This window comes from Telopea speciosissima, chromosome 1 (genome assembly GCF_018873765.1).
Source record: "Telopea speciosissima isolate NSW1024214 ecotype Mountain lineage chromosome 1, Tspe_v1, whole genome shotgun sequence".
In the NCBI taxonomy this organism is placed as follows: domain Eukaryota; kingdom Viridiplantae; phylum Streptophyta; class Magnoliopsida; order Proteales; family Proteaceae; genus Telopea; species Telopea speciosissima.
The window spans coordinates 69,071,133-69,094,946 of record NC_057916.1 but is presented as its reverse complement, the minus strand read 5'-3'; the positions used below and the strand labels follow the sequence as shown (position 1 = coordinate 69,094,946).

The window sequence follows — 23,814 nt, the reverse complement described above, 5'->3', positions numbered from 1 at the left end:
AACTCAGATTTGGATTACAAATTACAGCCTAGGTATAAATAGGATAATCCAAGAGGATCATACCTATGTGCCCTAAATCGAAAAACTTGGCTATCGCGACTGAGAAGAGAAGGGTGAACAGGAGTGTCTCGCGAAGGGAAGAAGAGAGCAAGATCAGATCTCACTCTCAGACTCTATACCTCCCTCTCTGCTACCGTTCGAAAGAACAGGAGTGTCTCGCAATTCTCTCGCTCCCTTGGTGTGTCGTTCCTAAATCTCATTCTTCTTTTCATCTCTCTCTGTCGGATTCTGTCACTCCCTCTCTGATATTTCATACCCATTTTGCATCTGTGCTCTCTCTTTCTCTCTCGCTCTCTGTCCTAGAACATGGAGTTTGCAGTTTGTATTTTTTGTTTTTTAGGGTTTTAGTTCTAATTTGGGTGTTCTTCTTTCAGGTGTAAACCGAAGATTTGTCTAGGGTTCCTGTTCAGGTGAGTTTTTACACCTGGATTTTTGATTTAGTCTTTAATTCGTTTCTGCCTTTGTACATCCAATCTTAAGTGGCAGTCTACAACAGTTTGAACCAAAATATGCTAGAAATTCAAAAAACAGGTGCTTTTTTCACCTTTGGCTGTAATACCTGCCATTCAATGCTTTCACAACCAACAAACAACTCCTTCATGAGATGGATGTGCTCTCCTTCATTCAAACGTACATGTTCCCATTGACGAAAAATAGATTGTAGTTTATCAATCTGAACAAAAAAAATGCAGAACAGTTAGACACATTCAAAAAAATAATTAAAAAAACAAAACAAACAGTAGGACCACCTTCCCCTAAACACACACCAACAACACAAACAGAGAGAGAGAGAATGACCTCCATTGAGCAAAATGACCAAATGTTTGGATTCTGGGAGATGAACAGCTTCAGTGAGCCAATAGAAGAGAGCTCTGCCAGAGACTTTATTAACAGAGACATAGGCAGAGTACTCTGTTTTACACATACCCATGCCCATGGCCATAGAAGTCCAAGACTCCCAAGTAGTATTAGTAGAAAAAGACCAGACGAAGAAGCAGAAGTGAGTGATGGGTATACACCACCAACCAGCCCAGATGCTAACTAGTAGTAGCCGAGTCTATCTTAGTATAAAATGCTCTATTTTCGATTAAATAAATAGCACATAGGGAGAGGGAGAGTTTGGGGTATTTTCAAATTTTTTTTTTAAATTATAAATAGAATTTCTCTTTATTTCTTTTAATGGTGATAAGGGTCACATGGTCTCCCCACCCCACGCCCTTGTTTCAGTCCTTGAATCCTCCATTAATTCCTCTTATATTTATTTGCTTGTGGATTTGACTACCTTGCCCCTAGCTAGCTAAGGGAACTACTCTCTCTCTCTCTCTCTCTCTTTGTACTGTTTTAGTTCACCTGAGTTGTATTCTGTAATTGCATAGATTGATGCTTCGGTACCCATGCCCTCATGCTTCTGTAACTTCCAGTCCAAGTGGTTATTGTAGGCATAAATCTGTCAAAACCAGGTCCAAATACTTGTCCATTTAGTGTTTATTCAGTATTTTTTCCTGAATTTTTTGTAGGGTACTTGGAATGCTTTTACCGGAGTTGCTAAAATTGCAAGCGAATTAGAAATTTATTCGATTTGAGTTTCAGGTCGAAAATTAGAAAGCAAGTCTTTTAGTAACTTTCTTGGATTCAGTTACTTTCTATATTCTTTTCTTCTACCTCATCTCCCCCCCCTCCCACACACACACACACACAAAAAAGTGTCATTGGGAGGAGGTTACTAAATCCAAAAACTTTGAAAGCCAATTCAAAGGGGAGTGAGGGGACAAATGGATGATAGTGTATTGAGATAACTATTAATGAGTTGAAGTGGAGTTGATCCTTCTCTTTTGCTGCTTGTGGTTGATTCACCACTTTCTTGTGCCTACCTATTGCTTGTAAGAAAATGTTCATTGAATTTTTTGTTTTGAAGGGGGGGGGGGAAGGAGTTGCAGTTCACACAGTTAATTTTTTCTTTTCCTTGTTTATTTTCTGTTTTTGTTTTCTTGGATAAGGTTCTCTGAGCCTAAGGTGTACACTGTCCCTCCTCACATGCATTATTATAGTAATTTTTTTTATAGACAGAGGAAATATGCTAGTACATCATAACTATACCTGATAATGGGATTGTCTGGATGAAAATATGCTAGTACATCAAAAGTATAGCCTACCACATTCAATCTTGCCGCTTGATACACTGGTTCCAACTTCTTTACACCGTGAGGCCCTGCATTGGGTTCTTTGGATCAATAGTTGTAACTCATAACTTACTACGTCATATTGCTAGTGTTTTTCGCTCTTTAAATGATTTCTATTCCATAGGTCTAAATTTGTTGGAGACCCAAACATATTTGAGGAGAAACATAATTGCAGAATCACTTAATCCCCCACATAATATTGTCTATTTATTTTATTTTTTCAATTACTTATCTTTCAATGAAATTTCTCCATGAAAATTAGAAGAAACAAGTAAACAAAGGGAAAAAAAGTGCTTGAACTTGAGTAATCCAGGAAGGAATAGGAAAATATTCTTCATGTAGATTAATGGGCATTCTCATTTTCCTCTCTTAAACTTCTGTTTCCAGTGATATTTCTTGTATGGCTGTATTGCTCTGGATTTCAGAACCTCAAATGTACATTGATTGTCTAACAAAAAAAATGTACATCGATTGGGAAACAAGTAGCCATTTCTTGATTGAATCTGTGAATTGGAAATTCAGAAAGTAAATTCTAATGCAATGAAACAGTTTTCCTTGGGGATGGGCATCTGTAAAATTATTTGATTCGGACAGTTTTCCCAAACTATTTAACCATTGTCTTAGATGTACTCCAGCTTGTTTTCTTTCAGCTATTACTTTTATGATTGAGATGTAGTATCGTTATTGGAAGTTCTAGAGATATCTATATTTGGTTTTATCTGCAATCAATGTAGTTTAGGCATGGATTCTTTTTATAAAAACCTTAGTTATTGGACCATTTAGAAAGAGAGGAATGCTAGACTTTTTTCAGTTTGTGGTAGATCCATCCATAATGTGATAAAGAAGATTTTCATCAAGTTACTTTGATGGCTAGATTCCTCTAAAATTCTGAGTCCCAATTGATTGCACCTTGAGAGGGTTATAGGAAGCCATTATTATTATGTATAATAATAATGGGAGAATCTTAGGAGACTCTAGTTAATAGCATAAGGGATAGATCTCCAAGTATAGGATACCTCTTCTAAAACTCAGATTGAGAGTTCAACCAATCTAATTAGATAAATAGGGGAGGGGCCACAATCTTGACAAATTTTGTCAAAGAGGCAGGCTGGCCTGCTTTTATTAGATATAGCAATCAATTTTATGAAGATTGTTTTTTACTTATTTCTTCTTTTGTAGATTTTTCTTGTTACATCAAGTATGCACATTGCTTTGTATTAACGATTTTTTTTTTTTTTTTTTGTAATTCAAGAATATTTAAGAGATAGGTGAAAGAGAGTAATCATCTTAGCTTATAAATGGATTATGATCGAGATACTGATGATGACATGAAAATAGAGAGTGATAGTGACGGTGAGATTGACAAGAAAACCATCCAGACAGTAATAATCTTGGCGGCTACTGCTATTGCAATAGCAGTGGAGAAGTATTCAAAAATATTCCTTCATAAAGAGCCTTACCGTATTCAGAGACTCCGTGGCATTACTGAGACACAACTAATTATTGATGGTTCAGAGAGGACGTGTCGAAACTTGATAAGATTGAGCAAGAGGGCTTTTTATAGCTTATGTGACATGCTGCGACAAAGGGGTCTACTGTATGACAACAAATTAGTGCAAGTAGAGGAACAAGTGGTGATATTTTTACACACAGTTGGCCATAATGTTAAGAACCGAGTAGTTTCACATATGTTTGGCCATTCTAGGGAGACTATAAGTCGATACTTTAACAAGGTATTGGATGGAATAATGAAATTGTACCCACTACTGCTCAAGCCTCCAAGTACAACAACGCATAAGCGAATCACAAGTAACGGTAGTAGATTCTATCCATACTTCAAGGACTGCGTTGGAGCCATAGATGGTTCACATATCCCAGCATGGGTTCAAGTAGAACAACATCGTTCATTTCGTGATAGGCATGGATGTATATCCCAAAACATCCTAGCTGCATGCGATTTTGACAAGAAGTTTACATATATACTTGCTGGCTGGGCAGGATCGGCATCAGATTCTCGAATATTGGATAATACCATACACAGGGTAGGAGAAGGAAGGTTAGTGGTATCTGAAGGCAAATTCTATCTTGTTGATGCTGGGTTTCCTAATCAGAAAGGATTCTTGAGACCATTCCGTAATGTTCAATATCACGTGAAAGAGTGAAAAAACTCTAATTTGGGGCCGCAAGATAAGAAGGAGTTGTTTAATTTACGACATGCCTCCTTGCGTAATTGCATTGAATGTGCATTTGGTCTCTTGAAGAAAAGATTCAAGATATTGAAAAATCAGCCTGAATATCCTTTTAAGACACAAGTCAAGATTGTGAATGCCTGTGTTCTTCTTCATAATTTGTGTTTGACTGTAAATAGTTATGAGGAAGAGGAGTCATTTTTCGAAGCTGAGGAAGAAGAAGAATCTACTTTCAACAGTGCTAGCATAACAGTAGAAACAGATGTGGAATCTGAGGATGATGACAATGTTGTTCAAGGTATTGGTAATGTGGAATGGGATCAATTCCGAGAAGGCATGGCTGACAACATGTGGGGCAGCTGGATGGGAGGCGGTGTAGATGATGATGATATGTATAATGATCTTAATGGTTTTGATGATGTGAATGATTCAGATTGAGTTATCTCAATTTCTTTGGAACTCAAATGTTTGAATATGTTTGTAATTTGCTTTTGCGTAGTCTACTTTGAACAAGTTTGAATATGGACATTTTGTATGATGTGGATGTGTTTAGATTGAGTTATCTCAATCTTTTTAGAAACAATATGTTTTGATGTACAATGCCCTTTATTTTGTGCTTGTGCTACGCATATGCGTATTTTACATTAAACTAGTTTGAACAAGTTTTGTTTGGTTATTGTGATTACCATATTGTCTTGTATGTCAATATGGTATGTTGCACTTGTATGCATTGTTAATTTACACTCTTTAGTATTTCTCTTATATGTACAATAGTTTTTTCATCAGTCAAGCACAACAGATTTAATGGCTACAGAGGAAGGTTCCAAGAAGTCACGTGATATTGCAACATGGCCTAGTGAAGTCTCTTACTTCATGATGGAATGTCTCATAGAACAGCATAAAAGTGGAAAAACTGGAGACAATGGTTTGAGGAGGGAACAGTGGCAGGAGATAGCAAATGCCATAAAAATTAAGCATGGCATGGTATATGACTGGGAACAAACTCGGAATCATTATAGAGTTTGGAAAGCAAGGGTGAAATCTTTGTGTGACTTACAAAAGAATAGTGGGATGGGCTGGAATCCAGTGGAGCTGAGGTTCGAAGCACCACAACACGTGTGGAATGAGTTCAAAGTAATAATCTTTCTCTTTCAAGAATGTATTTACAACTATTATATGACAATACATATATTATATTATATTTTAATTGATTGTGACAGAAAAAGGAACAGAAGTATTGGCAGTCACGTAAAGTGCTTCCCATCCATATGGCCCTTGCGATTTGGTTAGGAAATGAGATAGCAACAGGAGAAGATGCTATGCACCCAGCTGACTATGTTCACAATGACCATATGGTTCAATCTCCAAGTATGGATGACAATGTGGTTGCCACTTCCTTTCCATATGAAGATGTTCATTCCACTCCCATTGCCAGTGGCAGTCGTGATCGTGGGAGTGGCAGTCGTACCCGTGGGCGGTTGCATGCAGATGTCACAACTGGTAAAGAGAAGAAAAAGAAAGGGGGTGCTGAAAAAATTGCAAGTCCTTTGAAAAGAATAGCTGCTACCATAGATAACCTAGTCAACAAAAACATCACACGGACCGAACTTGCACAAAGTGTAGCTGATGCAGTTGATAAGGTTGATGGCATTGATGGCTTACTGAAAGTCCAAGCAAAAATAGCTTTAATGAAAGACAAGGACGTGGCTAGTCTTTTCTTGACTGCAAGTGACGAAGACAAGCCGAAATTCATACAACATATTTGTCAAGTGAACCAGAACAGTTGAAGATGTGGTTAGATCCTTAGTTTTAAGCATGAACTAATTGAATGGATGTTTTTATGTTTATGTTTTGTTGGATAGATGTTTGGTTTAGCTTTGGAGCCATAGATGTTTGTTTGGTTTAGCTTTGTTTTGGATGGTTTAGCTTAGTTTTAAACAGTTGAAAATGTTTATGTTTTGTTGGATAGATCCATTTCATCTTATACTTGCTGGCCTTTGCATTTAGACTAATTTCACCTCATACTTATGGATGCAATTTTGTTGTTTTAATTATATTTTCTGTGAATTTTGTTATAAGATATAGCTTCTGTGGTTTAATGGGCATTCCATTAAATTGTGGTAATTCTGACTCACTAAGTTTGGATGCATTGGAACTTGGTATATGTTCAGTTTTTGGTCCATGTTAGTTCGTCTACCCACACTTTTCTATATTAAGAAGGGTCATAGACAAGCCTAACCCACACTTTTCTGTATTAAAGATGTGTTTTAGAATATTTCTCTGCAGGTATGGATTTTCGGTGATCTGTCTCTGGTGACATTGCTAAAATTGTTTTTCAAATACTTTGGAGTTTCTATGCATACTATATTAATTTTTAACTTTTTGGGATGAGTTTGAAGGTTCTATATTCATGGATCCAATCTCTTCAAAATAGAATCTAAACATTAATGGAGATTTCTGCAACGGATAGTAGGAATTAATGAGTCATTGAAACCTTGTCTCCTATTTCCCCATTTTACTTACTCTATGATTTTGAGGTGGAGCCCAACTGTATGGTCACTCTCTGTCCTTCTCTCTTTTCTCTCTCTTTTGGGTTTCTTGGGCAACTCATGCCGTGCTTTGTACATGTGGGCTGCTGTGTTTCAAAATGAATACTCATATGGAAGTAGACGACCAAATGTGAAGACTAGGGAAGACAGATACTCTTCTCTCCTCCCATGTACTTTCACTGTAATTTACCAAACTTTAACGGCACATCATTTTATAGTCATCTGTAATCCATTAACTCATTACATTTTCCAAAAAATGCCCATTTTTTTAATTGTTACAATCTCATGCACTGATTCTAGCGTCGAAGGCCATCAAGATCTAGTGGGATATTGATCAACTGGCTAGATGGACATTGTGGCTAGATGTGACATTTGTGGTGAGCAATGTATAATATTAATTTCCAAAACCAAAACTAATTCGGGCAGAAGTTTCTACAAGTGCCCTATCCACCAATCATTTTTTATTTGGGCCAACCACTTCCGAATGTGTGACTGTGGCAAAGGGCAGTGCAAGGTTAGAAGATGCACTAGAGGCCCTTCTGTAGGACGAGATTTCTGGTGTTGCCCATGTTCTACCTCGGTATGGTGTCTCATCATTTATTTTCTTAATTTTCATTTGTAACACAGTTAGTCTCCGTATATTTACAAATATCATTTTTTTTTGTATATAGGACAAAAATAATGGTTGTGGGTTGTTTAAATTCATAGATGAGGGAGAATCTTCATCTTCAAATCAGGTACCAAGGAATAATGTCATGGATGCACTAACCATCTCACCAACACCATGTCAATCCAAGGACTATCTGATGGGATACCTCACAGCAAAAATTAAAGATGCCAAACAACATACTAAGACATGGGAGGAGCTACTTGATGCTGTCAAAACACTTAATCTTAACAAGTGAACTAGTATGGGAGGGGGTTGAGAGGGGGTGTATGCCCAAAACATGTGACTCATGTAATTAAATTAAAATTTGTGAAACAATGTATCTCTATATTTGTAACCCTAGATTGAATGGGTCTAACCGAATAGAGGATGGATGGGTGGTATTTTGATGGTCTTTTATGTTAATTGTTTTGTGTAATCGTGGTAGCTTAATGGGCATTTAATTGCGTGCATATTTATCTGGCACGTATTTGATTCAATTGCAAACTCAGGAATTTAACTCATCAACTATGGGAAGTTAGAAGAAATTATCTCATTTTTCTTTAGGACCTTAGCATGAAAGACCAGACCATTAGGCTGTAGTTGAAGTGATGTAGGTGGAACAATGAAGCAAAAGTGCATCTCTCCTGTTAATATAGGAGCTTTTTTTTTTTTTATATTTTTTTATCTCCAAAGTATCAAGTGATTTTAGATTTCTCTTGGCCACTGGTTTTCCATCTATGCTCATTTCGTTTGTATTTTTCTTAGTCTAGGCATTTTAATTTTAAATTTAAAAAGGTAAGAAAAGAGGGCCATGTATTAAAATCAACAAAAAAAAAAAAAAAAAAAAAAAACAAACATAATTCCAACTGACATAGTGAGGGTAACCAAACAGTATTTCAGATAGATTTAAATTGATTCTAACTCACAGACTCAGGATAACCAAACAGTATTTCAGATAGATTCAGGGTGAATCCAAGTGACAGACTCAGGGACCAAACAGTTTATCCAAAAGAATCATATCACAGAATCATGGTAACCAAACAGTTTATTTTTTGGAATTACGATTCATTTGATGGTAACTCAAATAGATGACAATCTCCAATCAGACAACATCCAAAGGATTTACGCAACCAAACGCACTCTTAAGAAACTGATCTCAACACGAACCCCTCCAATTGAAAGTGACAGAAAATTGGGAGCCACAGAGAGAGGGAGAGTAAAAGAGAGGAGCGGAGGAAGGGGATAACATGAATTCATTTTGGGGTGGAGCGTGGAGGGATGGGAGGAGGAGGGATGCTAAGGAATGCATTTCGCTCCAGCGTTGGAGGAGTGCAAAATGCTTTCTCTAGGTCCATCACTACTACTCACAATAAGCCCACCTCTAACATCCTCTCTCTTTCATCCTCTTCGTCTCCTTCTTCTTCTACTCCACTCAACCTTCCCGTTTCGGCCACTTCCCCTACTTTGCCCAACTGGGCTTCTTGTGCTTCTTCCTACTTATATGATGGTGATGAGTGGGAATTGGAATCTGGCTATGAAGATGAGCACGACAGAGCAAGCTTGATTTTTGGTGCTGTTCCTTCTCTGGACGAAGTTGAAGATGCTGTCTCCTCTCTTAAACAGTATAAATTCTTTCTTTCTTTTTCTACTGTTGCTTCTGACTTATCGAAGTCTAGAGTAGGACTAGAATTTGGTGTTTTAGTGTTTTGCTTCTCTTTTGATTGTTTTACTATTGTTTCAGTGTTGACTATTGAATAAATGTAAAATTTTTGTTCCTATGATTACCATTATGATGTGTAGTAAATTACTAAAAGTCCAAGATGGGTTCTGCGGATAAATTCCATAATACACGCTTGAGCTTTGCCGGAAAGAGGAATCCTGCAAAGCTTGTGAATTATCACTAAGGCTTAGGCATAATTCTTACAAAAAGGATTTTTTTTAAAGACTTACTTAACTAACTTTGGATATCACTTTGTTCATCTGTTTCTGTCTCTATAATACAATCCAGAAAATAACCTAAAAAGAGGACAGGAAAGGAATAATCTCTTGTAAGCTTATTTTGTGCTGGATTTCATTCAATTGCAATGTGTATTGTGCACTGGTGCGGGTTGATATTGCAGAGAAGGTTAGCTTTCATTGAGAAAGAAAGGAAAGAGAGAATAAAGTCATCTTATAACAGAGGACAAAGAAAGATACATATGGGTGCTTAAGTAACAGATCCAAACAATATTCCTGTCCTATATTTACATTTTTACTGTGCTACCACATCTTGCACTCTACTCTCTAGGGAAACATCATCAGAGGATCTAACTAAGAGGTGCATAAAATATTTGATGGGACTATTCCCTTTGACTGGTGATTTGATCCTTGTTTTTTTAACTTTTAGGGTTAAGAATCTTGTACAGATCCCCCAAAGTCAAGTAGGATTTCCATACATTACAGGTGAATTAGGTGTTCATAATTCAGTTGAGTTTTTGTTAATAGAGAGTCGTTACATCTAGGTTGATTCTAGACATAATTTTGATTTTTGAACATGGTTGTACAAGTTGAAACCTGAAGGCAACCAATCTGTTATAAAATTAAACTCGCGCAAATAGGCTAGAGATGTCATTGGGTGATATGAAATCCAAAACAAGTTTGATAAAGTTAGAGAATTTTCTAGAAATTGGTAATTTTTTGTTCTCAATTATTATTATTAATGACTTGGCATAAGTCTCATAAAGTTGGAGTGTTGCACTCATAGTGATGCTGATACTCCCAATCTATCTTTTATGAATGGGGGGGGGGGGGGGAGAGATGATGCATGAATCCTATCTTGGGGGTTATTTTGTTTTTTATAACGTTCTAGTGTTGATTGGGGATTATATGTGTCAAGTGGTTGAGGCAGATTTAATATTTTAGATTTTCTAATAATTTAGCTGTAGGGGTTCCCCCCCATCCTCTCTCTCTCTCTCTCTCTCCTTATAAAAGAGCTCAGGTGAGCTGATGCTGTTTGCCTTTATGGTTTCTCTTCTTTCTTCAGTAAGAGTCTTGAGAGGGTAGAGTAGGCGCATCAGGTGCGGGGAACTATGTGAATTGATATTAGGGGAGAGGAAGTAGTATTCACAAATTTTAAGACCAACCAATTCTGATGATGGAATTTTCTCATCTTTTCCATTACAGATCTATAGAATTTTCCAGCCGTCAGTTAGCCGTGGTGCTCTATGCCTCTGTCTTCTTCGTTTTTTTAGGAAGAAAGAAAGATACTTTATTGAAAAGAAAAAATTTCTAACACAGGATTTCTCTAAGTACAGCCTCAGCCTTAGAGATCAGTATCTTGGCTTACTATCTATATTATTTATTGAGGCTGTTGTTCTTAAGTTACAGATCAGCAAAGTTGCTAGGCTTAAAAACCTAACCTTGTGGTCCCCCCTTGTGCTGACATCTTGGTGCATACTAGTAGGTTTAGAAAACTGTTACTCTCTAAGATCTTGTGAAGGCGCAGCATTGTTTGGATGGTTTTCCACATTGATGAACTGATCCAGGAAAGTGATCAAGTCCTTGATTATTTTGAATGATCCTTGTTCTTAAGATTCATAAATCTGCAATGATGACATATCAAAATTTCATTGCCTTTGGTTATCTCAAAAAACTGAGTCATTCTGGATTTTTTGCATGTGACTGATCTCTGGATTTTTATTGGTGCTTGGTTATTATTCAAGGAGTTGGTTCTTTTTGTCCTGCATCAAGTGGCATGCATATCATTGGAACTTCATGTCGCCAATGTTTCATCGAAGACTAATACAGATCGAATTATGTGTATCTGAATATCTCTCATAACCACTTTAAAATTCCGTTGTATTCTAAAAAATTGGGTCTTTTCAATTCAATTTTATCAAACGGAATTGAAGACGCACTTCTCTTTTTTAAGGCATACTGTATAAAGATGCCAATGTTTGCATCACTTATGAACTGGGGCTTCAGGTTTGTTCTAGTCCTGTCTCCTGCATAGTTGCAATTGTAGCAATTCTACAAGCATGAAGTCCGACAGATGGTAATGGTTTTCTAAATGTAGGATCGTTGCTCCAGCCTTATATTCACAGTTCTATGAAGATAGAACTTCTAGTTTGGAGAGGGACATACCTGATCATATTGCAGATCCAGCCAGGTCAGAGTTGGTTGAGCCCAACCTTCATCTTTACAATCGAAAACCGTCTCAATCTCATCAGTATGGACGGGTTTTTGATGCTTTCCATTTACTGCAGACAGCACCATCTATTCAGGTACTTCTAATATCGATCCTCGTTTCATTATTGATATTGCTATTTGGCGGAAGTTGATTTTTTCTTGCTTTTTGTTTCTTACACAGACTATCCTGAAGTCTCATTTTATGTTTTTCTTTTGGAGACTTCTTTCTGAGTGCCTCGTGGATTCTGATTAACTTTTTCCTTGTGTCTATTTTGGATTCTGATTGTCTGTAGAGAATGGTCGTTTCATTATCTTCCGATAAAGCAGTCTGGGATGCTGTCTTGAACAATGAGATGGTGAAGGAGCTGAAGGAGTCATTCTGCATAGGTTTGTGAGAAGCCTGATGAATCTAGGAAATGTTCTTTCTATCCAAAGTTCCATTTATGGTTTTTTTGTTATTAAAAGCTCTGCAAGAAAAGAGGTATCACATTTATATGCTCCCATGCACACCCCCCCCCCCCCCCCCATAAAAATAAAAAAATAAAAACTCAGAGGGGGGAAAATAGAGGAAAAAAAATAGTTCTCTAAATTGCATAATGTTCCTATTAATCTAAATTGCATGATTAGGAATGAGGGTTTCAGCTGATACTAGATGTGGCGTAGAGCAATACTAAAGTTAGCTACAGCGATGCATCTGAAACTTGTGTCTCTTAGACAGTTCTCTAAAATTGTGCATAAAACATTATTCTGTCAAAAGTACGAGTTGATTGTACAATGCAAGCATCCTTTTGATAAAGGCAAAGCATCCAGCGGCATCCTTGCTTGTTCACTTCAGTATTTTCCATTTTCCTCTCAACCACGTCAGACATGATTTAAAGAACTTCAGTGGCTTTAGGTAATTAATGGAACTTGAGCTTTCCTTCTCTCTATTTTAGCATGGGCCCTTATGAATGGCACACATTAGGGATGGTATTTTAATGACTATCCCAGTATCCCCTGATGATCCAACCTTATGAGATTTTCAGTCTTAAAATTAGCCTTCTTGAACTGTAAATACTTTTGAACTTGCTTACCGGACGGTTTTGCATGGTCTATGGACAAGAATAAAGTAACATAGATGTTCAGGAAATGCAGAGAGGTGGACTAGCTGAATGAATCTTGTTAGTGAAAACTCATTTAATGGTTTTTCACAACAGACAATATCTGATGAGTGAGACCAGGGCACCAGATTAGAGGTGAACATGAACCATGTAGCCCACCAGAATCATGTATTCCATCATTCTTTCCTTTTCTGTTGCTCCTACTGCTTCCCCATAAGTGTTAGTATTATCATTGTTGTTGGACTCTGTATTACTTAATGGAAGTATGCTTGTTTTGTTTTATGTTCTTTGCAGTTAAAGATGCTATTTCACAGAGGTCTGATGGAAGTCCAGACACAACAGCAAGCATACTGAAGTGGATATTAGACAACACTAAGGCAATGGTTATGGAACTAATTGAAAAGCTTACGAAGCTCGTGAATGACATGTTTGAACCTCCGCAGAAGGAGAACACAGCAGCAACCACAGATCTCTTTGAAAAGAGGCTGAGAAGCTCGCTTATGCTCTCCATTGTGGTTCTTCTGATTGTGGTTGTGACTCGAGCTCACAGGGTTTAATCATCATTTGACAGCATGAAACCTGGTGAGTTGCATTGTAACTCACTACTTTATTGTGTATGATAAATTTATGACTTTTAATTGAAGAAATAGTAATGTTCTCTTGATTTTCCATTAGACATGGATTTAAGTTGTACACCAATGTAGCATTTTGGAATGTGATGTGAAAATCCATAATTTCACATGCCAAATCAGTCGCTGGAAAATTTCTGATAGGTGCTTGCTACACAAAAAAGGTCTACACCCATATCTGTGTGCTACACTGCAACAGGTTTTGTTTCTGGGTATATCCTCTCGTATTCTTCGATGGCTACACAAGGTACATCAGTCATAGTTTTACAATGATCATATTAACAGTCGAAGACACCAGTTTTATTAAAATCGGGATTGGATCAGCCGATTCGGATGAAGGCCGATCCCGATTCTTAATGATCTGGAGCGGGGGTATGATTGGATAGGCTATTCTGGACCAATCTCATTGGTAAAAGCCAACAACCTTAATAGACATGTGGCCAACATGCAGCAACATGATGAACACGTCACAACTATAGATGTAAATGGATAGTCGATCTGTTTACGGATATTTATTCGGATAATCGGATTTGAATTCAGTTAGCTTTTGATATCCGGATGATAACTGAATATAGATTTGGATATTTATGTATCCGTTCCAATAGTTTCCACTTGGATATAACTTTGGGTAAAGTTGTTTGTAACCGAGATGGTTACAATCATCTATTGGAACCACTTTTTTTCCCCTTACTTACCCTTAGTCACATTTCTCCATTTTTCCGTACCATTATTTCTATTGTATGCTTATTTATATTCTCATTAAGCAGAAATAATTGTGTTTTATTTTTATTTAATATGTATAAACAAAAATGTGTAATAAGATATTGTCGGATTTTAATTTGAATATCCAACTCATTGACACATACGAATTTGGATACTCAAACGAAATGTCCATCGAATTTCGGATCGAATTCGGTCCTTTTACATCCGATGTCACAATCTTGTGACTTAGGAAAAAAAAGAAAGAAGGGAACCAATGCCAGCCACAGAGGAGAGAGGTGAGGGGAATAGAGGAGGCTTCTGTTGAGGTTGGTAACAAGTAACAACCTTCTCTTGCCGATGTGAGCAATGCACAAAAATGGTATGTGCAAGATCAATATGAACAAACAAAATGAAAAGAAAAAGAAACAATTAAACAAGGGACGAGATTTATGTGGTTCGACAATACCGCCTACATCCACAGAGTGATTTGATCTTTCACTAAGTACAAGAGCAGAAAAAAAAATAGTACAACCCTTGCGATTTTATACTATATATAGACACTGAATTTTGTCACCCTTCGACAATGATAACATCAGGACATGGTTAAATGATGATTCTCTCAAGTCACCCATAAATCCATATAAAAATATCCAAAAATGAGAAAACGGGCCATTTTAGCCAAAACGGTTACCCAAAGCCAAATGAAGCCAATCCGGGTCCAGTTGGCGTCCCCTAAGAATTGGGCAGCACCATCAGGCCCCTGACGGTATCGCCCGGAGCTCAATGGCATCGCCCGAGAGTCCGGTGGCACCACCCTTGGTCTGGGCGGTGCCGCGTAGCCCTGGTAGGTGCCACCCAAGGGTTTTGGGGCCCTCTATTTACTCCTTCAGTACAAACCATAGTTAGTAAGTTCGGGAACGGCAATAATACGGGAACGAATATGTACGGAAGTCAAACGGATTATATGACAATAATACTTTTAAAAAATCCAGCGTAATAATATGGTACAGTAATAATATGGCACGTGTTTAATACGTGTATAATACAGTTGCTATGTAAAAATCCAAAAACAAAAATACGGGCATATATTCACTATGCAATAGATATGTACACCTAATAAACACAATAATAGCATTTACTGATATGCCTAAATATATAGTTTGATTGGTTAACAAGCTTAGATTCATTACATTCTTTATTGTAGGGATTAGAATGGCCAATCAAAAGGGCTGATTGAAATGAATATTGCTTATAAAGAGTCTTTTTAGCTTTTATGTACCAAACAAGAAATAAGATAACATGAATTCTCTTCATTCATAAAATCTTGCCGTCTCTGGAACAAGATAAACGTCTGTCACGCAGCACTCTCTCCCCCCCCTCTTATATTTTTCTTTCTAATTTCTTCTCTCGTTTCAGATTCTATTTTCAATTTCTAATTTTAGGTTTCGATTCTGCTGCTGAATTGAGTTTTGTTATTAAATATTAACTAAATTTGAGTTTATTTCATGCTTCATGGGTTGTGGACTTTAACAAATCTCAAAATCTGTCTCTTTGACCGTCAAAAACAGAAAGAATGGATGGTTCTGAATCTACAGTGATGGAGTTTTTGGCTAAGAAAAACTTTGTGTTCTCACAAATTGTATATGTTTCGTTTGGTTGGGTTTCTTGAAAAAAATCAAACGAGTTGCCTTGTGTTGTTGTTTGGCTTCAATTTCTATGCCTTCCCTGCGATTCTCCTCCATAGAATGGAGGGGAAAAGATTTTTAAAAAATACCCTAAGAATTGTCGCTTCAAGTGCACCGCTGCAATCGCCGGCTTGATGAACGCAAGAACCACCGCTCTGCAATCGCCGGCAGAACGCAAGAAGAGGAAGAAGAGACAGAGAGGAATGGAGAAGGGGAACTAGCCGCTAGAGGTTTGGTTTTCCGCTGGAGAAGAGACGAGGGTTTGGTAGATTTTAGGTTTTTTTTAATCTAATGGTTAGTATTAAGAATTGGTTTAACGGTTAAGATAGATTTTAGTTTTTTTTAAAAAAATATATATGTAAACGTATTATACGCGTTTCATTCGAGTATCATACAATGACCCTTAAAATATACGTATTTTACCGATTCTAAAGTATTATATGCAATACAGAGTTTTTTTCATTCATATGTTCGGATATGCATATAATACGCGTGTTTACTAACTATGGTACAACCCAAAGCCAGACAGAAAAGCTCTGAAAAATCCTGAAAAAGCTTTAGAAATCTAGAAAGTTAGAGAGAGAAAAAGAGGTTTTGGTCCCTAGAGAAGCTCTGTCCTTTTTTCATCTTTTTAGGCTTTAGTTTTCGTTTATTTTGGCCCTTAGGGGCCCTGCTGATGTTTAAGGTGTTGAAGCCTTGCCGATGTTTAGGGAGTAGTAGCTCTGCTGGTGATTAAGGTGTGGAAGCCCTGCCGGTGTCCAGTCAAGCAGAAGCTGTGAAACCCGGTCAATTTCCGAATAAATTTGAACTTTTGGAATCTGTGTGATTTCAAGTTCTGGTTCAACTTTGCCCATACTACCCTCTAAGTTGTGGGCCGTCTTGATTAAGAAATTCAGACCTATATCATGACTCGTCTGTAAAGGCATTTCGATCACCAACTACCGTGGCCTTAAATGAGTCCGAGGTGTCTAGCGGAAGACAACACATAAGCTTGGCATCTTTGGATTGATGGCCTCGAAGCCTCTCTCTGTCTTAGGCCGAATCCGGTAAGAATCCCATTTTATATGTATGTATGTTATATTTTTAATTAATTAGTGTATTAGGGGCATAATAGTAATTTTTACCTTATGGGACCCCGCACTTTGAGCTACCGTGTCGGTCTGCTGGCGACAAGTGTAGGACCTCCCCTTAATTAAACTCAATGTAAGTATAATTTAAAATATATTTATATAACGTTTTGTACGACCAAATAGGGTTAGAAGGGTATTTTAGTAAAATTGTCGTTGTGGGACCCAGTTCCCCAGTGGGGAATGCTGTTCCAGACAATTACCCGTATTCGAATGACCTTTAATGTCGCCCGGCATCAAGTTATGGATAGAATAGACCAATAAATACGACTTCAGGTTTATAAACTATTTTAGAAATTAGTTTAAATCTAATTTATGTCCAAAAGATAGATTTACCCCTTAGTGCTTAAGTAGTTAGATAAATATCAAAAGCCTTTCCAATTGATCACTATTCACAAGTCTAAGGGAGCTTAAGAAATTCGTTCCAGCTTGGGAGAGAAGGAAAGAAAGAGGAAAAGAGAAGAGAAGAAGAGAGGGAAAAAAAGGAAGCTTACCTTAGGGCTTGTCTTCAACACTTGGAGCTGAACCAAGAATCTCCATTAGAAAGCTGCCTACACTCTAAATCTGTTCCTATAACTGAGGTAACCCTTGGATACTTGCTGTCTTCCTCTTTATTTCCCTTCTTCTCCATCTCTAGTTCACCTATTAAGAATTTCTGCCATTAAAGCTTGGAGACCAAGCTTGGGTTTGTGAAATTGAGCATACTTAGACTGATTTGAAACAGTTTTTGACTCTCTAAGACCTGAAATTTGGGAAATTACCAAGTCTGAAAGTTGTATTGCTGTTCTTGATGGCAATTTATAAACTCTAAACTAATTAATTAGGTTTAATTGATTAATTACCAAAATTATGAAGTTATTTATGAAATTGAACTCCCATATAGGTAGACCCACCTTTATATAATGTTAAAACACTTAGTTTCTTCCTTGCATGTGAAGATCTACCCAAAAATAGAAAAAACCCCAAATTCGGACACTCCCGGATGGAGTTGCAGGCCTAGGGGCGGTTGACCGACTCCCTGGAAGTCTGCATCCGGCTCCCCCATTTTTGTGCCCTTATGACCTAGACCCCTTGGACCATCCCAGAACCTATTGCATGGTGTTTGGTATGTTGTTTAGGGCTGTTTCTACTGTTTTCTAGTCGGTTTATTGGATTATTGGTGGGTAACTGACCTAGAATTCCTTTTATAACTAATCTATAATATTCTTGTCTCATATTTAGAACTGTCTTGGTCTGTTCTTGCCTACCTATTGGAGTTTATTCACCTAGTCTTGAGTCCATTCTTTGCCGCCTATTGGAGTTTATTCACCTAGGCTAGCTACAACTACGGTAAGGGGATTCGACCTTAATTTCCTGCGTGTTTATCACATTAATTTCAACTTTATCTTGAATGTCATGCTCATGCATCATTACCTCTATACCGGAGCATGTAGTTTTCTAGCTTTTATTTAGTGCATTAGACGCATGTACAATAGGTTGCACAAAGACATACTGCATTGCATTTGCATTGATTATTTAAATGATGTGAATTTATGATGATGGAATTCGGTAATTTATAACTCGAGATCATGCTTGCCTCATCATGTTTAGACGCTGCCTGGCTAGGTTGATATTCATTACCCGATCGCGCCCCTTACCAACGAGGAGAAAGGTGTTGGACAACCCGTGGCGAGACCGATGTGTTAGTTCCGGGATGCCATCTTCTCGTCCCATGTTAGCGGGTCCCTAATTCCGCTGTGGGAATAAACAGACAGGGGTTGGTCATTTGGGGTCTCGGGTCCGATGTGTTAGTTCCGGTGGTGGGTCCTCACCGTAGTAGAATGGTTTCGCTCGGGTGACCGAAGGGTTAGTTCGGACCGAGGTTAGCATCTACCACTAGTAGTAGTACTTATACCCCATGAGACTTAGAATCATGCTAGGAACATGTTAGTTTAGCACATGTATCATGGATTTATTATGTTTGTATGCTTGTACCCCCTTATCGGGCTCGGTTGAGAGCTCACCCTGTGGATATCCTTATTTTTCGGTGCTTTAGTTACTTCTAATGTTGGATTTGCGTACGCGGAGTTTGAAGTGCACGATACTCGTGCGCACGTGATGATTGGGCAACCTCCCGATCTTGGCACTGATAGTCCAGGCTACCTCCCCACTCTTTTATGCTTTATAAATGCTTTATATAGTTATAGAATAGTTTCTTGTATAATTTTACTCATACCTTTGAGAAGCGTATAGTTGTATCACAAGCCTTATCATTTATATAAATGAAATATCATTTAGACTTCTCTTACTAATGGTGTTATCTCTATTAATTAAATTGATTCCGCGCCTCGATTTCGATCGTGTCGAGCAATGATTGTGAATAGGGTACTACACTTGTGATCCTTGGGGATTGGTTGGATGTCAGAGACATCCCGCCACACTTGGCCCTTAATAACCGGACCGGAGTGTGACAGAAGCCCTGTTGGTGTCTAAGACGCGGAAGCCCTACCGATGTCTAGAAAGCCATGTTGACGTTTTAGTCTATATAGCGTCGAGGTACTGCCCGAAGTGCGAGAAACACACTCTTTCATATCCAGCGACATCGTTACTCTGCCCAAACTCTGAGTAACAAAGATCCCCATTATAGCCGTTACTCTGCCTGAAGTTGGAGTGCGAAATACCCCTCCCAAAATTATACAACCACCACTCTACTTGAAGTATGAGTTGTGAAATACTTCATTATAGTTGTTATCCTACCCGACAAGACAGAGTCAAATAGTTTGTCCATCTCTACCTGAGCCGGATGGTGACCCATTTCGCATTTTTGGTAAATTTTACCGTCAGGTACATATTTTTATTCTGTCCATTTATTTTGGCACAATGTAGACCGTTTAAGTATATTTTGCTCTCTTTTTTGGGGGGGGGAGTCTTTTTCATTATTTTTTTGCAAATTCATCATCATACATGTTAGTATAAATTGTATCATCATGGGAGAACATTCGAAATCAATCATCTAGCAGAAAGACCGGTTCAGCCGGGTAAGGTGAGTGCCTAACACCTCCCCACTTTCGTAATCTAACAACTCACCCAAATTCTCAGAGCAGATCATATGCAATCATGTAGCTCTTTCCACTTCTATGGATAGGGCTACATCCATTGGGTCCTAGGGTAGTGGTGGTGGTAGTGTAACTTTAAACACAAGCAAAGAGAGATCACATTATGAGGTGAAAAATGTTAGAACAGGAGTTGGCTTGAATCTGCAAGGCGCGTTACAGAGTCGCTTTCCTTAAGACGAAATTCGTCCCTATTTCTAGATGCAAATAGGTTGCAGACGAATTGTCTCCCAGGATACAATGAAGCGCAAACTTGTTGATTATTTTGGCTGCGTATTACACAAACGAAGCCAAGATCGATGCCTGAAAGCCTTTTGAGAAACAGAAAAGCCAGTAGAAGAGAGATCTATTTCCTGCAGTAAAACAAATTCTCTGCAAGATCACCTTTGAGAATGAGGGAGGAGAAGAACGTTTTGGATATCTGTTCAAATTTGAAATACATTTGGGTATTAATAAGCCACTTGGCATCCGTTCCCAACAGATGGATCCTTCCATCTTTGAATCTGGTCCATTAGATCGTAACTATACGATCTAAACTGTCTAAAAATATAACAGTCATAACTGTTGATCAACTGTATACATTGATCTTATCTAGATTCAAATTGCACCACTGGATCAAGAGGAACGGTCCAGATCAGACCTCGCTCGAAGCAATGCAAGCGTGCGTCACTAACACCTCTACAACCCACGCCGCGCGTGCGTGCTCAGACGAAAGTCCTCGCACATATATCGTAGCATTCACAGTATTTATTAATTTAAACAACAAGTAGTGCTTTATTAAATATATCCAAGGAAACAACTTTACCTTTCCAATGTGGGACTATTTCCAATGCCATTATGTTGAAAAACCTCCGACAAAAAATGGTGAAGAGAAATCAGGAAGATTTATATACATAGAAAAAGGAAAAAACATCATTAAAACATGGATGCATATGCAGATTGTAGTCACATGCAAACTGCTTAAGCAACCCCTCAGTTGGAAACTGATTATTTTATTTTATTTGGTGGGGAGGTGGATTTTGTTTTCCATTCAAAGTTAGACCGAGGTTTTTTTAAATCATGTTGAAAGAAGAATCCCTCATCATAGAGATCTAAATCCTCTTATTGAAATAGAATGCGAGACTTAGGCCTGATTTGATATGATGTCTATTTTGGAAATTATTTGATTTGACCTTTGCATTTTATTTCAGTCAAATAGAAATAAGGTAGAATAGAAATTCTAAACTAACTGAGGAATTGTTTTAAAATTTCAATTTCATTTGATTTCATTTTTTTATTTATTTTTGATGGGATCATTTGATTTCACTATTACTTCTTAATGAACACATGGTAAATTTGATGGACATAGTAGTAATTTCATGTTAAAAATAAAATAACATCCTTTTTCTCCTAAAGGTCTCACCACCACAATGTCATCATTACCTCGCCACTGCCACCGACACCGCCATCACCACCACCCTTCCCAAAGAAATATAGAGAATCTATTCTCAGAAATTGAACTACCAAATAGATTTTTTTTAATCTTGAAATATTTCATATTGATAGTTTGATATGAAATATCTATTTGTTGACTATTTCATGAATTCAATTCAAAATTGAAATAGAAATCATACCAAATCAGACCTTAATAGTGAACCTCGAGTACAATTATCTGGTCGGATGAAACTCAGGATGTATCTTGTTTCTTGATTTATGTTTGTGTGGATCGGACAACCCAATCTACAGAGATCCGATCTGAGTACTTCAAAACAATTGAATTCAAATATATATATATATATATATATATTTTAATGAAAAATAAGAAAATATAGATTATAAACTTAGGGAGCATATAGAGTTGTTGGAACAAGCATTTCCAGCCATATTCCTAGCTATAGTTAGACAAAACTTATCGTCATTCTTAGTGGAATTTACATCCTGATTCGGTCAGATATATTTAAAATTTATTGAAAGGAAGACGGTTCAGCCGCCACAAAAGGCCAAAAAACATCTCAATTGTGTGGTCATCATGTATGTAAGACCGTATTTTGCCTAAAAAAACACAAAAAAGATCAAAAAAAAATTATGGTTATATGACGACGGAATAGTTCATTTACGTGATGAAACTGTAAACCTACTTTGATATTTGAAAATTTCCAACCCCAAATCAAAAAATATGGTTATTTATAACTTGGCATTTTCTCAGCGTAAGTCAGTTCCGCTTGATCGAATCACATTGCAGGAAGAGGTATCCAAGGGGTGTGGATTTGATCGGACTCCTGGCCATCATGCTGTGTGCAACTCTCATGTCGTCACTTCAGCACAGATGCCCAACCATTGGCTGGGCATCATGCATGCTACCCAAAAATACCGCTCAAAATTCAAATTTGAAAAGAGCTAGATACATAACCATTGGATGGGCATATGTATTGAGGTGGTGACCTGCTATGTTGTCGTTTGTTCCGTCCGAAATTTGGTTGCAGCCATGTTCCAACCGCTCCAATCGTATGGAATCTCTTACGGTATTTTGAAAAATACAAAAACCTAGGGAGATATTTGTGAACCCAAAGAAAAGAAAATTATTCCAAGCAGACGCAAGCAGGAACATGGCTGCAACACGCGTTGCACCCAAAAAATTTTCCATTAGTTCCGGTCCACTTTTAGTTTGATTACCAGAGAAAGAACAAGGAAGAAACATCAAGAGACATGCTTCATGCCTTCTCTTTCCCAAAATTTCTCCATTTTATCATATAAATAGAGAAACTCCAGGTTCAATTCGCAACTCTGAGTAGGAGAGAGAGAGAGAGAAGAGCCAAACATGTGCACGTTAGAGAAACGCGGCAGCATTTTCTTGCTCACGTTAACCGGCGCAGATGAGCACAGGCTTAACCCAACCCTAATGGATGCGATCCTTACTGCTCTAAGCCGAGTCCGATCCGAATCAAAGGGAGTTCCTGCTTCTGCTCTGGTCATGACGGCGGAAGGCAAGTTCTTCTGCAATGGATTAGACCTTCCATGGGCCAAAGCGGCCGGACCAGTCGGTTTCCACGAGCGTATGCGCCTCATAGGTTCCAAATTCAAAGCACTCTCTACCGACCTCTTATCTCTTCCAATGCCAACCATCGCAGCCATCTCAGGCCACGCATCTGCTGGTGGCTTCATATTAGCTCTGTGTCACGATTATATCCTTATGAGGAAAGATAGAGGGATTCTTTACCTGAATGAGCTAGACATCAGCTTTCCGATTCCGCGACATTACATGGCACTAATACGGTCCAAGGTGGTATTACCTGCAGGAAGGCGTGATACGGTGCTTCGTGCGGTGAAACTGAGAGCGGAGGAGGCATTGGCGAAGGGTATCATAGATTCCGCACATGGTACGGTGGAAGAGACCATAGATGCTGCAGTGCGGTTAGGGGAGGAGTTGGCAGGTAAGAAGTGGAACGGAGAGGTGTATGCACAGATGAGGAAGACACTTCATTCTGAGGTGTGGGATGCGTTTGAAGCTGAAGACTCCATGTCTATTGAAAATGATATCAAGGGTATCGCTTCACGACTATAGCTGAAGAGGTTTAAAATTAAAATCTTCTCCAATACCCCTATTTGCCGAGTGCGGAGTAGTTTGGGGCTGAGAGCTCGATATGTGAAAGATACTTCATTCAACGGTGTGAGCTCGATTGATCCAGTTTTTTTGTTTGTTTGTTTT

At 38.0% G+C, this 23,814-nt stretch overlaps 4 protein-coding genes across 4 annotated transcripts; all 4 read left to right on the top strand.

Annotated features, from left to right (window-relative positions):
- Positions 1-3,538: 3,538 nt before the first annotated feature.
- LOC122653724 lies at positions 3,539-4,867 on the top strand. The gene is made up of 2 exons (XM_043847663.1): positions 3,539-4,390; positions 4,502-4,867. The coding sequence occupies exons 1-2, from the start codon at positions 3,539-3,541 to the stop codon at positions 4,865-4,867; spliced, it is 1,218 nt and encodes a 405-aa protein (XP_043703598.1).
- Positions 4,868-5,233: 366 nt separating this feature from the next.
- Positions 5,234-6,216, top strand: LOC122653713 (L10-interacting MYB domain-containing protein-like). Its single transcript, XM_043847651.1, has 2 exons — positions 5,234-5,563; positions 5,650-6,216. The coding sequence occupies exons 1-2, from the start codon at positions 5,234-5,236 to the stop codon at positions 6,214-6,216; spliced, it is 897 nt and encodes a 298-aa protein (XP_043703586.1).
- A 2,620-nt stretch (positions 6,217-8,836) lies between these two features.
- On the top strand, positions 8,837-23,673 carry LOC122641043 (enoyl-CoA delta isomerase 3-like). The gene is made up of 2 exons (XM_043834365.1): positions 8,837-8,843; positions 22,901-23,673. Exon 2 carries the CDS (start codon positions 22,927-22,929, stop codon positions 23,668-23,670), a length of 744 nt encoding a protein of 247 aa, XP_043690300.1. The 5' UTR covers positions 8,837-8,843; positions 22,901-22,926; the 3' UTR covers positions 23,671-23,673.
- On the top strand, positions 8,855-13,801 carry LOC122641033. The gene is made up of 5 exons (XM_043834352.1): positions 8,855-9,249; positions 11,682-11,889; positions 12,088-12,181; positions 13,189-13,508; positions 13,668-13,801. Exons 1-4 carry the CDS (start codon positions 8,906-8,908, stop codon positions 13,449-13,451), a joined length of 909 nt encoding a protein of 302 aa, XP_043690287.1. The 5' UTR covers positions 8,855-8,905; the 3' UTR covers positions 13,452-13,508; positions 13,668-13,801.
- Positions 23,674-23,814: the final 141 nt, after the last annotated feature.